The 13649-nt window shown below is 34.8% G+C and overlaps 3 protein-coding genes across 3 annotated transcripts in view; 2 read left to right on the top strand and 1 right to left on the bottom strand.

The window, feature by feature from the left end:
- The window catches only part of LOC107006779 (probable serine/threonine-protein kinase PBL23), a 2554-nt gene extending 1827 nt beyond the window's left edge, over positions 1–727 (bottom strand). The window contains exon 1 of the mRNA XM_015205296.2: positions 319–727. Coding sequence (XP_015060782.1) covers positions 319–466 — 148 coding nt within the window. The 5' untranslated portion in view covers positions 467–727. The remainder of the gene's footprint in view (positions 1–318) is intronic.
- Positions 728–1826: 1099 nt separating this feature from the next.
- Positions 1827–5560, top strand: LOC107005542. The gene is made up of 2 exons (XM_015204167.2): positions 1827–2139; positions 5105–5560. Exons 1-2 carry the CDS (start codon positions 1983–1985, stop codon positions 5386–5388), a joined length of 441 nt encoding a protein of 146 aa, XP_015059653.1. The 5' UTR covers positions 1827–1982; the 3' UTR covers positions 5389–5560.
- A 357-nt stretch (positions 5561–5917) lies between these two features.
- LOC107005462 (probable folate-biopterin transporter 4) lies at positions 5918–13007 on the top strand. Its single transcript, XM_015204061.2, has 7 exons — positions 5918–6269; positions 8540–8667; positions 10205–10426; positions 10896–11351; positions 11939–12136; positions 12228–12365; positions 12486–13007. The coding sequence occupies exons 1-7, from the start codon at positions 6189–6191 to the stop codon at positions 12745–12747; spliced, it is 1485 nt and encodes a 494-aa protein (XP_015059547.1). The 5' UTR covers positions 5918–6188; the 3' UTR covers positions 12748–13007.
- Positions 13008–13649: the final 642 nt, after the last annotated feature.

Raw genomic sequence — 13649 nt, 5'->3', positions numbered from 1 at the left:
GGGGGGGGGGGGGAGAAATCATATGTTTGTCTGTTGGGGTTATTCATTTCATTGTTCTTATTAGCCACCAAATGTCTGTATCCTTCGCAAAAACTCAATGATTTTGGCTCGAACCCTGTATTTTTGTTAAGAAACTCATTTAATATATACAAATACTATCCAAAACCCAACAAATAATAATTATGATCCAGAACGCATAAACTAAAAATTCTAACTGTCTAAGATGAGAAAAGGCATGTAATTCAAAATAAATACATGCCAATAATAACAATAATTATGTGCATGCATGGGATGAAAGAAAAATAGAGATGAATTTACCAGTTTTAATAGAAATGTTGGCAAATGAGGCAATAGATTTGGTATCTTTTTGTTGTTCTTGATGATGAATACTTTTTGCCAAAGAATTTGTATGATTAATTTTGTCCTGATCTGATGATGATGACATACAACACGAAAAACAGAACATTCTCACTTAATTATTTTCCTCCCTTTACAAAAATTACATGATATCATATCTTATAAATTATAATATTCATACAATCATCATAAAAAAATATGGAATTTGTCAAAAGAACAAGGAAATGGTGATTGTAATTAATTTTAGAGAGGACTATTCAAAAATTTGATATACTCATATATAAAAGATAAGAAAAAAAAATTGATAACTTCTTTGATCCCTGAAAGAGTCAAAATCTTTTTTTTTTTGGGGTCTCTCAGGAAATCAAAAAAAAAAATTTATTTCTAATCCTATTTAGCAAAATGTTGTTTTACCTGCCTAGTCATGAATGACCCAACTATTTCGGGAGGGAAAGGATGATATAAAAGTATTTACCGATTCGACTAAGGTCATGTAGAGTCTAATTAACGGTGAAATATTTTTACGAGATTTTTTAATGTGATGTGTCATCTCATTTATTTTTCATATCCCGTAATAGTAGGTCAAATAACAACATTTTTCACGGAGTTTATGACCAAAACTTTTATACACTACTACTTTTCCTCTTGAGTTGGAGCACTAGAAACTCGTTTCAATTAAGTAGTATTAAAACACACACCTTATGCATGTGCGTTATATTTATGAAAATAAAATTCTAACAAGTAACAGTTAAAAGGAGAACAAAACAACAAATAAATTAAAGTATCTCTCAAGAGTTATTACTTGTATATTCTTAACAATGTTCTGTCATGGTACAATAAAGCTTAAAACCTATATGAAATTGAACACGCTATATCTGGAAATGCTTCGTATTTATTGTGACGCCTATTTGAGTGCTCTAACTTCCTATCATAATTTTTTTTCCTCTTTGTTCAAGAGTTTATGAAAGTATGCCTGTTACTTCCGTCTAATAAGCGTCTCTTTCATCAAAATTTTGTTACCCTCGTCAGAGGCGGACCCACCTGTATCACTACGGGTACACGTGCACTCGTTAGCTATGGAAAATTATGTATATATACATAAATATACACACTTTGAGATAGACATGTATTTTATTAGGCACTCAAAGACACAAAATCAATTGGGTTAGCTGATTTAGATGCCAAATTTCTTTGAGGACGGATTGAATGTCTTTAAGTCCTGAATTCGCCTCTAATCTTAGTCATTGATGGACTTCACTTGATCGAGGTCCGCACCCCTTCCTTTTCTCTCATGTACAATTTCTTATCTCTACCTTTGTCCTTTAATTCTACACACGTGTTCAAAAACTATTATCTTAGCGGTTGTACGTTAGGTTCACATTCTTCTTTGTCAAATTATACTTTACCCTAAATTTTAATATTAAGTCAAATCTTATCATAAATTATAGGTTAGAAAATAAGTTTACTGTAGTCCTTAATAATACTCCAAATTCCAAAAGTACCGAGTCACCGACGGAACACAGCAAGTAGAATAAAGGAACCGGGTTCATCTGCCGGTCCAACCATCTGATTAAAAAGACTTGACCGGTCCAATTTTTGTCCAGAATCCAGTGAGGCAAGCAACAATGGAGTCAAGTTGGGGTAAGGTATTACTTTACCTAACTCTAATTACCAATTTGACCCTACAAGGTGTAAGAGGTTGGACTGGAGAGATTCATGGAAGAGTTGTTTGTGATGTTTGTGCTGATTCCTCTGTTGGTCCGGAAGACCATGTTCTACAAGGTTCCTTCTTTACTCTTAATAATACTGCTACAATCTTGAGAAAAATGAAGTAGTTTTTGTTTTTGTAAGTGAAAAATGGTTTTTGGGATTTGGGTTGTGCTTTACCATGAATATAAATTTGAGTGAACAACTTTTTCGAATTTCAAAATTTTTTGAAATTTTATGGCTAACTAAACATGAATTCAATCCTGAAAAATTTAAAAATGTTCATGGACAAATTAGCCACTAAATGAGTTGGGTATACAATCTATGGTTCGAATCCGTTGTTATATGTTTGCTATTAGCTTTTGTTGTTATTGATGTTAGTTGAGAGATTTACTAATTTTATTGATTGTCAGAAAAATCGGGGTAGGAGAATTGGGAGGGGTACAAGGTGGGAATTAAATCTCTCGTTAGCAAGTTTTGAAGTTCAGATTGTCAGCCAATTGAGCTACTAAGATTCTCCAAATTTTAGTGTTTTCAGAATCATGTTAGGCATTTGTTTTTTGCTTTGATTAAATGATTGTTATATTTTATGCTGGATGCTTGCTGATAGTTTCAGAAAAGTTGGCCTGCTTTAAGAATTTGTGTTTTCAAAGCCAAATATACGGGTGTTTGTACCCTATGGATCACTAAAGTTCCAAACTTTCAACATTGTTATCAGTCCTAGGCCGTTTTGGATAACTACGCTCATTGGCTCCTAACAGATGAGACCATCCTTCTATGTCATCCAGAAAGGAAACAAAGTTATTTCTTCATCTCTATTTAGTTACTCTTGTCATTTTCTAAGTTGGTTGGTTAAAAGGAGATGAATACTTCTATTTTGCATTGAAACCAAAGAATTATGTTCATGAACCTAGTTACAAGTTACAAGTAAGCTAAAGCATTGGATGTCCTAATCACTGAGTTCTTATTACTCCTTCCATCCCGAATTACTTGTCATTTTTTGCTTCTCGAGATTCAAACTACATGAACTTTGATCCATATATTTAGATGTATTTTTTCACCGTATTTATATAAGAAGAATAGCAACTTATAGTACTGCCTTTATAGTTTTCAGATAGTAGTTTTAAAATATTGAATTTATCTAAACCAATATAGCTCCAAAGATTAGTCAAATTGACTCTTGAGAAGCGAAACGTGACAAGTGTTTTGGGATAAAGAGATGAGTGAGTCACTGATTGACAATAAATGCAACAAAAAATCACAAGAAGATTCATTGGACTTCTAGTAAATGGTGCGTCAATTATAGAAATCAATTTACTTTGGGTAATCTTATGGTGACATTGTTAAGAATATTTCAAAACATGTTTTTTGCTAACCAATAAGATTTAAACCCTGATGGACTATTTGTTTTATTTGATATTCGATGCTAAATATCTAGTGAAGTAAAACGGATTTGTTAAATAATGAAGCGGACTAAGTAATGCCCTCTGTTTCCGCTCCTTCCATGTACCTGTCCGTACTTACTTACATAGATATATAGGCTGAGCAACCCTCTATACTTTGTGTGCTCCAGGGAAAGAAGTTATTATATACCAATATTGACACCATGAATTTATCTCCTTTTTTATGGAACTGTATAGATTAGAATCTCTCCCGTTACCAAGTTCTGTTGAATCTGTAAATGCAAAAGTTAAAGCTGATGGGCTTTGAAGCACAAGGAAATTCTTGGGATGTGTATTCAAGTAGTGACACAGTTGCACTAGTGGAACACCATTGCACATCACCCTTAATCTCATCCGTGAGAATAGAAAATTGAGAGAATCTTACTGCACCAGTAAACTAAGTTGTGCAGACTCTTCACTTTCTGTGCCGCACTCGTGTTGGATTCTCCAAAAATACACTACTTTTGGAGAATCCGACACACACCTGTTGACACTTTTGAAGAGTTCGAGCAACATAGTCACTAGATGCCTACTGTTACAGTAATTCTCTACTTCAGTCTTCCTGCTACCTTCTATGCTTCTGTTTGATTATCCTGCCATGCTTAGTTTATCCCTTACATTTCCTTGATTATAGACTTTGCTACTTCATATGCTTTTGTTGTTTGGTATTTGTCAATGATATTGGGGCTTATGGAAAATGGGTGCCGATATAGTGTCATAGAAAGCCAGGCACTTGATTTATGACTCAATTCATATCAGGCTTCACTTATTAGCCAACTCCAAAAGTCTATCGAGAATTTCCACGTTGAATTCTCCTAATTTATCAAAAAGTAAAAACAATCTCAACAAAAGGGCATGACTGGATATTTGAGAGTGTCAATATTACTCATGGGTACCATGATAGTTTGGTTGTTCCACTAATGATGTCATGATGGTGAGAAGGGTAACACGCCCAATGTCTATCACCATTTTAGCTCCTCCTTTTTTCCTAACCACCTATAGCTAGATGAAATACCATGTTGAACAGTTGCTTGGTGTTCTTCTTTTAGGCAATGTTAATCTGATTTGTAGGTCCTAGTTTCTCTATCCTTCTTCCCCACTTCTGGTTCCAGCCATTTCATTTCATGGCAAATTTTACTTTTCACCCCATTCTTGTTGTCTAGAATATGCTCTGGCTTGTACTCTAGCACGTTTTAAGGTCAAATTAACGACCATTCATTAAGGCTACGACAAGAAAATCTCTTAATTGGACTCTTATGGGATAAAGCACAAGCATTAGGTACTCATGTGCATAACTTTTACTTTCAAATGTTTTAATGTATCTCATAATAATAGATGTTACATTGTGCCTCTATGGTATAATTTGTCTCTCTGGACATCTTTTGGTATCAAAACTTTAGGCAAATAAGGCATAGAATAAAGTGTTCCTACTCTTTTTGGTTTGTCGACTACGTTTCTGCTGATGATTGGATTGTGTGTCCTGTTTATGCTGCTTCAACACGCAATGCAAGACTATCCTATCCACGGATACATGTATAATAATAACAATTCACTTTTCATTGTATCTGAAGGCGGTTTATCTTATTTCCTTGTTGCAGGTGCAGAGGTTGCAGTTCTTTGCATTACGAAGACTGGGGAAGTTCTGAATTACCAGGCATTCACAGACTCCAAGGGGATATATAGAGTGGCTGAGACAATGCCAGCGAGTGATCGTTGGGATGCATGCCTAGCAAGACCTATCAGCAGCTTCCACGAGCACTGTACACGTCGGGGAGATAGCAACTCCGGGGTGAAGTTCAGCTACAATCATCCTTCAGGATATTCACACACAGTCAGACCATTTGTATATCGTCCCACCAACGTTCCAACTTACTGCATCTAATAAATATATATAATGTATCATATGGTACAAGCTATGTAAGAAAGCTTGTTTCTCTTATTGTATGTATCCTTGGTTGCCTTGATTTTATTGAAAATCCAATAGCAATCTGGATATATCTGGTAACACTTGTCTGTTCAATTTACTCAGATAAATTGATGATTAGATTAGTGTATGATGGATGCTTGTAGCAAAGAATACATGGTATGCTAGGTACAACAAACATACCAATGAAATCCAGAAGTCGAGTCTAGGGATAATAGATTTTACTGCTATTTCGTGGAAAAGATCATGAGAAACCTATAATTAATATTTATTTAGATAATAATGATAAAAATAATTAAAATATATTTTGATACATTTTAAATATATTTAATTTAAAACTACAAGAATGATAATGTTTTTTTTTACATTGAAATTCATAATTTCTCTTTTGTTTTGAAGGATCTATCGAAATTCTGAACAATATAATATTCTTTTTATATTCAAAAGACTCGAACTCGAGAATAGTGCATTTCAATGTAAATCGGGTACAATACAATTAGTCGGGTCAATGTAGGCGCTGGTCCACTGTGGACTTAACAACGGCAAAGAATATGAAAATGGAGAAGAATAATGGCAAAGAGGAGTAATGAATACGTCAATGCAGCTGCGGCAACAAGTTTATAGATAGGTTTGAATAAAGGATCCATGTAATCTGAGGGCATCCCAATTTCCAGTCTTCTGTATACCACATAAAGGAACGACTGGAGAAAACAACAATCAATTTTTTTATTTTTTTTACTGAATCAATCGATTCCAAAATGATCGGTTGGTTTAAGCAGTTGCATACTGCTTTTGGGTTTTCCTTTCTATGGCTTGTTTGCCTCATTTACTTCACACAGGTTCGCCCTCCATTTCCCATCTTTTTCTTTAATTCAATTTATATATACTCATGATGATTTATGCCTTCTGTTTCTCAATTCAGCATTTGGGGTTGAGTGGGTGTTTCTTTTTATGTTGTGAATGATGTAGTTTCTGGGTTTTTCGATTAATCTGGCTTTTTTACTTTCAAATATTGTTCCAAGTGAAAAATTCTAGATTTTGTTGAGTGGGGTGTTCTGGGAAGTTCTTATTTCCATCAGGTTCTGAAATGAAAATGAATATTGAGGATTCATAGAGCTAAAGCAACTAGTTTGGAATTGATGTATAGTCGTTGTTTTATAAGGTTCCATGCTTATCTTTAACATCTAGATTAGTTCTTTTTGTGGCTTGCGAATGTCCCCACTACAAGAACCTTGGTTAGCAAAGGGTTTAAAAACTTTTCCTGCCTCTGAAATCAATAGTAATCATTAGGGTGCCAATTAAAATTTAGTTTCGCTTATCAATTCAAACATATCAATGACTGTTATGATTTGATGTCTTTCTCAAATCAAGTCAACAAGCAGCTGACTCATTTTGTGTCCCTTCCAGAGCATCATTTTCTGGAGAATTTAGGTGTGAATGACGTCATTTTTCAAAAAAACTTTGTGTGTTCTAGTAGTTAGACCTAAAACCAAGACTTCATCTCGTCTTAGGTGTAAATACATACGTATTTTTTTTGTGAGACAGTTGGATAGTGATTTTTGAATCACAAGATCATAGTTTAATTGATCCAAGCAGTGTGATGCGAAGCCATAAGGTCTTTGGGTCAAGGGTAACTCGAGAGTACTTTTTTTTTTGAGAATGAAAAGTACATTACTCCAGTCCCATATTGAAAGCACTGAATTTAGTAGATTTAGTAGAAGAGTTTAGAGGATTGAAATGAGGAAAGTTTAAAAAAGCTTGTTTGAGCTCACAAGATCATAGATAATTGAACCTAGCAGCACGATATGGAACCACAAGGAGGCCTTTGGGTCAAGCATGTCAAATTTTTTGTTCTCAAAAGATGGGGAAATTACAGTTTAGTTATAACTGAAAAAACTAGCAATTGTGGTGTCTGTTCAGCAAATGTCTAAAGCTTCATGCTTTTTCTTCCGTAGGTGGAGTGGTGGAGTGGAGAGGAATAGAATTCCTCAATGTGCTCTTTAAGTACTGTGACTTCAATAAATTAAAACATGAAATTTAACCCGTTTTGAACACAAAGAAGAACTCCTCTATAGGTCTGATAAAATATTGTACAGGACCAGAATCCAGATGTGGAACAACCATTGCAAGATGCTAATACCGTTATCTAGAAAACCAATATATTGGACTCAATATGCTGGTGCTCATAGGCAAAATTATTTCACCTTGTTGCCTCTTTTATTTGCTTGGACGAAGTCTCTTTTTTTGACATCAGTACTTCAAATTTATTGAATGAAGTCTTACAGCCGAGCATGGACAAAATTATGCATAATGAACCAACATGATTGTTGTCATATCTAGCAAATATAAGTTTTGCTGTAATAGCAGTTAACTTGACTGTTTATCTCAATGAGATATCTTAGGGATCATTTGATTGGAAATATTGCTAAATAATCTCTACATAAAATCCTGCATCGTATTATAGGTTCAGTTGACTGTATGAGAAAAATAAATATCATTGTTTGTTGGCCACATAAGTAATGCATCACTTGGTTGGCAGTGTTAAGCTTAATATGACATAGCTTATGTAGGGATCTTAATTTCTTTTTTATGTGGGATATAATGTGTAAATAGGAATATGTATAATAGCAATTTGTGCACAAAAGTATTGAAAGTTAAAAATGCTCTTAAAGTAGGTAATTCCTACATACCATTCTTTGTATTATTATTCATTGCATGGCAATACCTACATTATTATTTACTGCATAAACATTCCTTGCATTACAAGTACTGTGTAACTAGTACTTGAACAAAATGAACCCTTAAGGTTTTCTCGCACTCGTCTTCTATGTGACCTCTCAAACTCTGATATAGTATTTTGGCAGCCTATTTTATGTTAAGAGAGTGGGCGTGCAGTGTTCCTCTGCTGTTTCCTTGATTTAAACAGCTTCCAGAGGGGTAGGGAAGTGAAAATGAAAAAAGAAAAGAAAAAAGAAAATCGAGTGGTTGTAACCTCTCGGTTCTCCATACACCTACAAAATGCATTAAGAGATGATCAAATATTTTACGTTAGAATCTTATTATTTCCTCATTGAGTATAATTAATACCATTCTTAATTTTTGGAAGCAGGGGTTCAGATCTTTTGTCTGGACTGCAGTTTCATATCAGTTGAAAGACAACTTGAAGCTATCACCATCAGCCTCCCAATTTGTCACTTCAATAGCATTCTTTCCGTGGAGCATAAAACCTTTATATGGGTATTTATCTATCTCTAATACTCAGCCTCTTGTAACCTTCTGTAGTGCATATTTGTGAATGATTATTCAGTATTGTCTAAACAAATATCTTTGAAACAATTCTCAAGCATAGAACTAAAAACAAATTAAGCCAAACGAACTTCCAAACCAAATTGGGATGAGCTCAATCTGATTTGGTAGATTGGCATCATGAATGATTCGGTAGATCGTGATGCTTGAATTGAGTGAATATTAGAATTTGATGTTAGTCTTTGAGCTTTAGAAGCATAGACTTGAGGACTTCTTGGCTTTGATAAGGACTATGTGGTCCAACCACTACCCTGTCAAGTTCATCTTTTCAAATGATTACCTATCATCTCTGTGGTTGTATCATACTGGTAATAGCCAGCCCACTTCGAACTGAAATTATATTTTGTCCTTTTCCATTTTCACTCTTTTCCCTTGGGGGCATCTTTGCTTTCTTTTTGTAAGTCAGAAAACTATTACTGTTTCAGTAATAATTTTCTTTGACTTACAAGAAGCTATTATTGTATCATACAGTCCCTAGCTAATTTAATTATGAGAGTACACAATACCACTTTAACCTAGCCAACTACCAATAAAATGGATTTTCACTGAGAAACAACATCTTGTCCTCATCGTTGTTCCTTTCTATTACATGTTTTTATAAATATTCTATGGTCTAAGGGAAGTTCATTCCAGTTTGATTATCTGATTGTATCTATGATGATTTTCTTTTCTTTTCATGTATGATGTAATTATACCAAATCTGAGGAATTGGGGGGATTTTATTTTTCTGTCTTCTCATCTTTCAGTTTCTATGTGTATGGGATGAACATTTCCTGATATATATGAACATGATATTCAAAGTTGGTGTGAACCAGATGCTCTTCATTAGGTTTTCCAACCGCCTGCCAGGCTTAACTTTTATGTAATGTTAAGTAAAGCTAAGCTTGAGCGGAGTATCAGATTCTACTGAGAATTTAATGATCCTATAGATTTGGTCAATTTATCTAAAACATTTATATGTCAGGTTTGAGGTTACATATCAAAAGGAAAAAGTTGTTCTGATGTTTGGTTTCCTTCCGTCTGATTAGCAGTACTGCAAACAACAAAAGGAGCTGCAGATCAATGTGAAATGAATATTAAGAATAATGTTCTTTGCTAGGTGGCATCTAGATATGTTGTAGATTTACCATATAAAGAGAAGAGTTGTGAGAGAAAACTTCCAATAGTTGCTTGGAGTTATAATAAACATCAGGAGATCAAATTTTACCATATGGTAGAATCTTATATTCTTATTGTAGAAGACCTAAGAATATGGCGTAAACCAGATAAAATTTTCTTAAATCATGGAAATTGTCATTAAACAACTTTTATTATAAGATGTTAAGATGGTCTGTAACTGCTGATGTGCTGTTCATGACTTATACTCTGCTAAGATCATTTTTGTTGTTTTCTCATGAAAACTTGTTGGAAAAATAGTTCAATTTTTGCTTTTCTGTTCCATCTACCATATTCAATGTGCTCTTTGCAGGATATTATCTGATTGCTTTCCAATTAGAGGAAGGAAAAGAGTCCCCTACCTTATGCTGGCAACTTTGCTTTCGCTGTTGCCATGGCTCATTTTAGGGTTAAGTGATTTCCTGAGAAATACGAGGACAGAACTCATGATTCTTTTGACACTGCAGAACCTGGGTTCTGCAATGGCTGATGTTGTAATTGACGCAATGATCGCTGAGGCAGTAAGATTTGAGAGGTATGTTCTTCTGTATGGGACTCTTTCTGTCATTTAAAGGAACGTTCCCAGTCTGGTAATTTTATGTAGCTATAGAAACAAACACATAGTTTTAAAAATGTATCTGGACCAAAATTAAACCTTTGACAACACGACAATACAACACAACAAAAGTGAATGTCAAAGTAGTTGGATAAATAGAGGTTGTACCATGGGTAAACTTGTCTATTCAGTTCATGATTAGATGTAATTAATTATATACAAAAGCCTTGCTTTCATTTGAAAATTTTGATGATGGAATGCCTGGGTTTGTGTGTATTTGAATTGTCAATCGTCACTTAATTGTGAGTTTCATTTTACATGCAAATTCGACAGGTTTAGAGACTGACATGTACAAAGTGTGCCAAAAAGATTTAGATTAATTTAGTTGTGCGTGAAAGGCATGACCTTTTTTTTTTTTTAATTAAAATTTAGCTTTACTTGTCAACAGGGCATCATTTGCTGGTGATCTTCAGTCAGTATCTTGGCTGTCTATGGCATTCGGAGGAATCTGTGGTAGTTTGCTAGGAGGATATGCATTAGACAATATACGGATAGATATGATTTTCCTCCTTTTCTCTGTCTTACCTGCTTTACAGCTCTTTTCGTGTGGTTTGGTTGAGGAGGGTTCTGTACAAGGTAAAGCATTACCCGAAGGTTCTGCATTAAATGGTTCTGATATGACGAGTGGAATTGTTGATGAAGAAAATGAATTCTCTGGTGAAAAATCAAAAGTTAGTACTTTGAGGAGAAAGAAGAGCCAGAAAAATACAAAAAGAGTGCCAACAACGGAAAGTAAATTTCAGGCTCCTGACAAAAAGGGATCATCATTGTCTCCTTGGTATCAATCACTGAAAGTGGCCACTTCCACATTATTTAGGGCGTTCCGCCAGCCAGCCATTTTGAGGTAACTTGTGAAGAAGTTTTAAATTAATTTTTGTGTTGATGTTTTTAAATAAATAATCACAAATCAATTTATTATTCTTTTGGAGTTTCTGCTAGAACGCTACCAGGTTCCTGCTTCAGTATATTATTATGACATGATAGGACCTAGGTCTTGAAAGTCTTCCTGGACCTTCTTTTTTAACCTTTGGCGATGCCATTTCTTTCTATTTGTGTACCTTGGTCCTTGTTTGAAGGGGTAACAGGACCACGAAGAGACAGCTTTCATTGGCATAAAAATGGACTTGCATCACCTTAATTGAAATAATGAAACTGTGATTCTAAGAACATTTTCATCAGTATTGGCCTTGTATCACAATTTCTTAAGAAAGATCAAAGTGTCAGCGTTACTTTCAATAGATTAAATTACAGGCCAAGTTATCACTTTTGTGGCTCTTCCATTTGATTAGTTCATGCTTCCATGTTTCACACCTCTTGGGAGGTTGTGAATTGTTCAGTAGTCTCCCATCTTTTTTCTTTTGCATTTTCTTAATGAACTGATGACTGATGTCACGGTGGTTGTTCTCTTGCAAATTTTTCCTTGGAGTCCAGACCAATGGCTTGGTTCTTTTTGGCTCATGTGACAGTTCCAAATCTCTCGACGGTTATGTTCTATTATCAGACAGAGTTCTTAAAACTGGAGGCATCTTTCCTTGGAACAGCACGTGTTCTTGGATGGTTGAGTCTCATGATCGGGACCTTGACTTACAATCGCTATTTAAAAAGGATGAGGTTGCGGCATATTCTCATGTAAGTAGATCTTTGACTTGCGAATGTGATGTGATGAAGGAATATGACTTAGATTACCAAATACTTATATTCCTCTTTATGATTCCTGCAGGTTTACTCAAGTTTGCTTGGCCATTCTGACCATTCTAGATATGGTTTTGGTTTCTCGAGCTAATGTTTCATTAGGTATCTCAGACAAGGTTACAGTGCTATTTGGTTCTGCTCTTTCTGATGGCATCAATCAATTCAAGTATGTCCCATATTCTCTTATATAAGGTCTTCTTAGAAGTAGTTATAGAACTCTGCAACAGCTAGCATCTATTCCATTTAAGTATGAAACAAGTATTTGAAGTATTTCTTCGTTTTGTAGGTTCATGCCCTTTCTTATCTTATCGGGGCAGCTTTGTCCTCCAGGGGTTGAAGGAACTTTATTTGCATTGTTCATGTCAATAAACAACTTAGGTTCTACGGTGGGATCCTTTGTAGGAGCAGGGTTGGCTTCAGTTCTAAACATCTCCTCAGGATCTTTTGACAATCTCTTCTTAGGCATTGGTATACAGGTTCTCTGCACTTTCATCCCAGTGGCCTTCCTTTTCTTGATTCCAAAGGAAGCTACAGGAATATCAGCATAGTTCACAGATCATACATGCAGCTTACAGATTAGACAACAAAGGTGTTTTTTTCCTTTATGATAGACAGATACTCTTTTTTTGGATTTAGATGAGCTTAAATAGAGCAACACAGTCGATGAAAATTCATTTAGTCGACCTTAACTTGCTTGAGATTGAGGCGTAGTAGTTGAATGGATACTTGTAGCAATCCTAACCTCTGCTTACTAACATCTGTAATAGTAAACATCCAGAAGTTTTATCTGATATCATTGTTCATGATCTTGTCTATGACCACATTCCATTTAAATACAATTATCTTTGCTACCTTATCTTCTGAATGTTAACAGATTTTGACCGACAAAATCGCTCTATACAATATATAGTCGATCTAACATTCAATCTATAGAACTACCTATAAGTCTCAGTGACACATTTTTATCGCATCAGACATTGTACGCTAGCATCAATTTCATCCAATCCGCTTCAATTCAATGTACAACATCCTCTTCGATCTCCCCCATTTTCTTTGATTATGGACTAAGATACTTTAAGCTTCCTCTCTTTGGAATAACTTGTGTATCAATCCTTACTTCCCCATTGCCTCATGTAATGCAACACTAAACTTGCATTCTATGTGCTTTATTTTAGTCCGCCCCGCTTGAAGCCTTTAGACTCTAGGGTGTCTCCACTTATAGTTAACTTTGCGACATATCTCGTCGATCAATACTATATCGTTTGCAAATGACATACACTATGGTACTTTTTTTCCCAATATGACGTGTCAACTCATCCAATACCAAGAGAAATAAAAAACAATAATCATGGTGCAACACCAGTTTATTTGTAATAAAAAAGTCTCAATCAAATTTTAAGTATAAAGAAAATCCTATTAAAAGTTTTAGAATATAATTGAGGCTTTAACG

The sequence above is a fragment of the Solanum pennellii genome, chromosome 12 (genome assembly GCF_001406875.1).
Source record: "Solanum pennellii chromosome 12, SPENNV200".
Classification (NCBI taxonomy): Eukaryota; Viridiplantae; Streptophyta; class Magnoliopsida; order Solanales; family Solanaceae; genus Solanum; species Solanum pennellii.
Note: the sequence above shows the minus strand (reverse complement) of the source record. Positions and strands in the feature narration are given on the sequence as shown.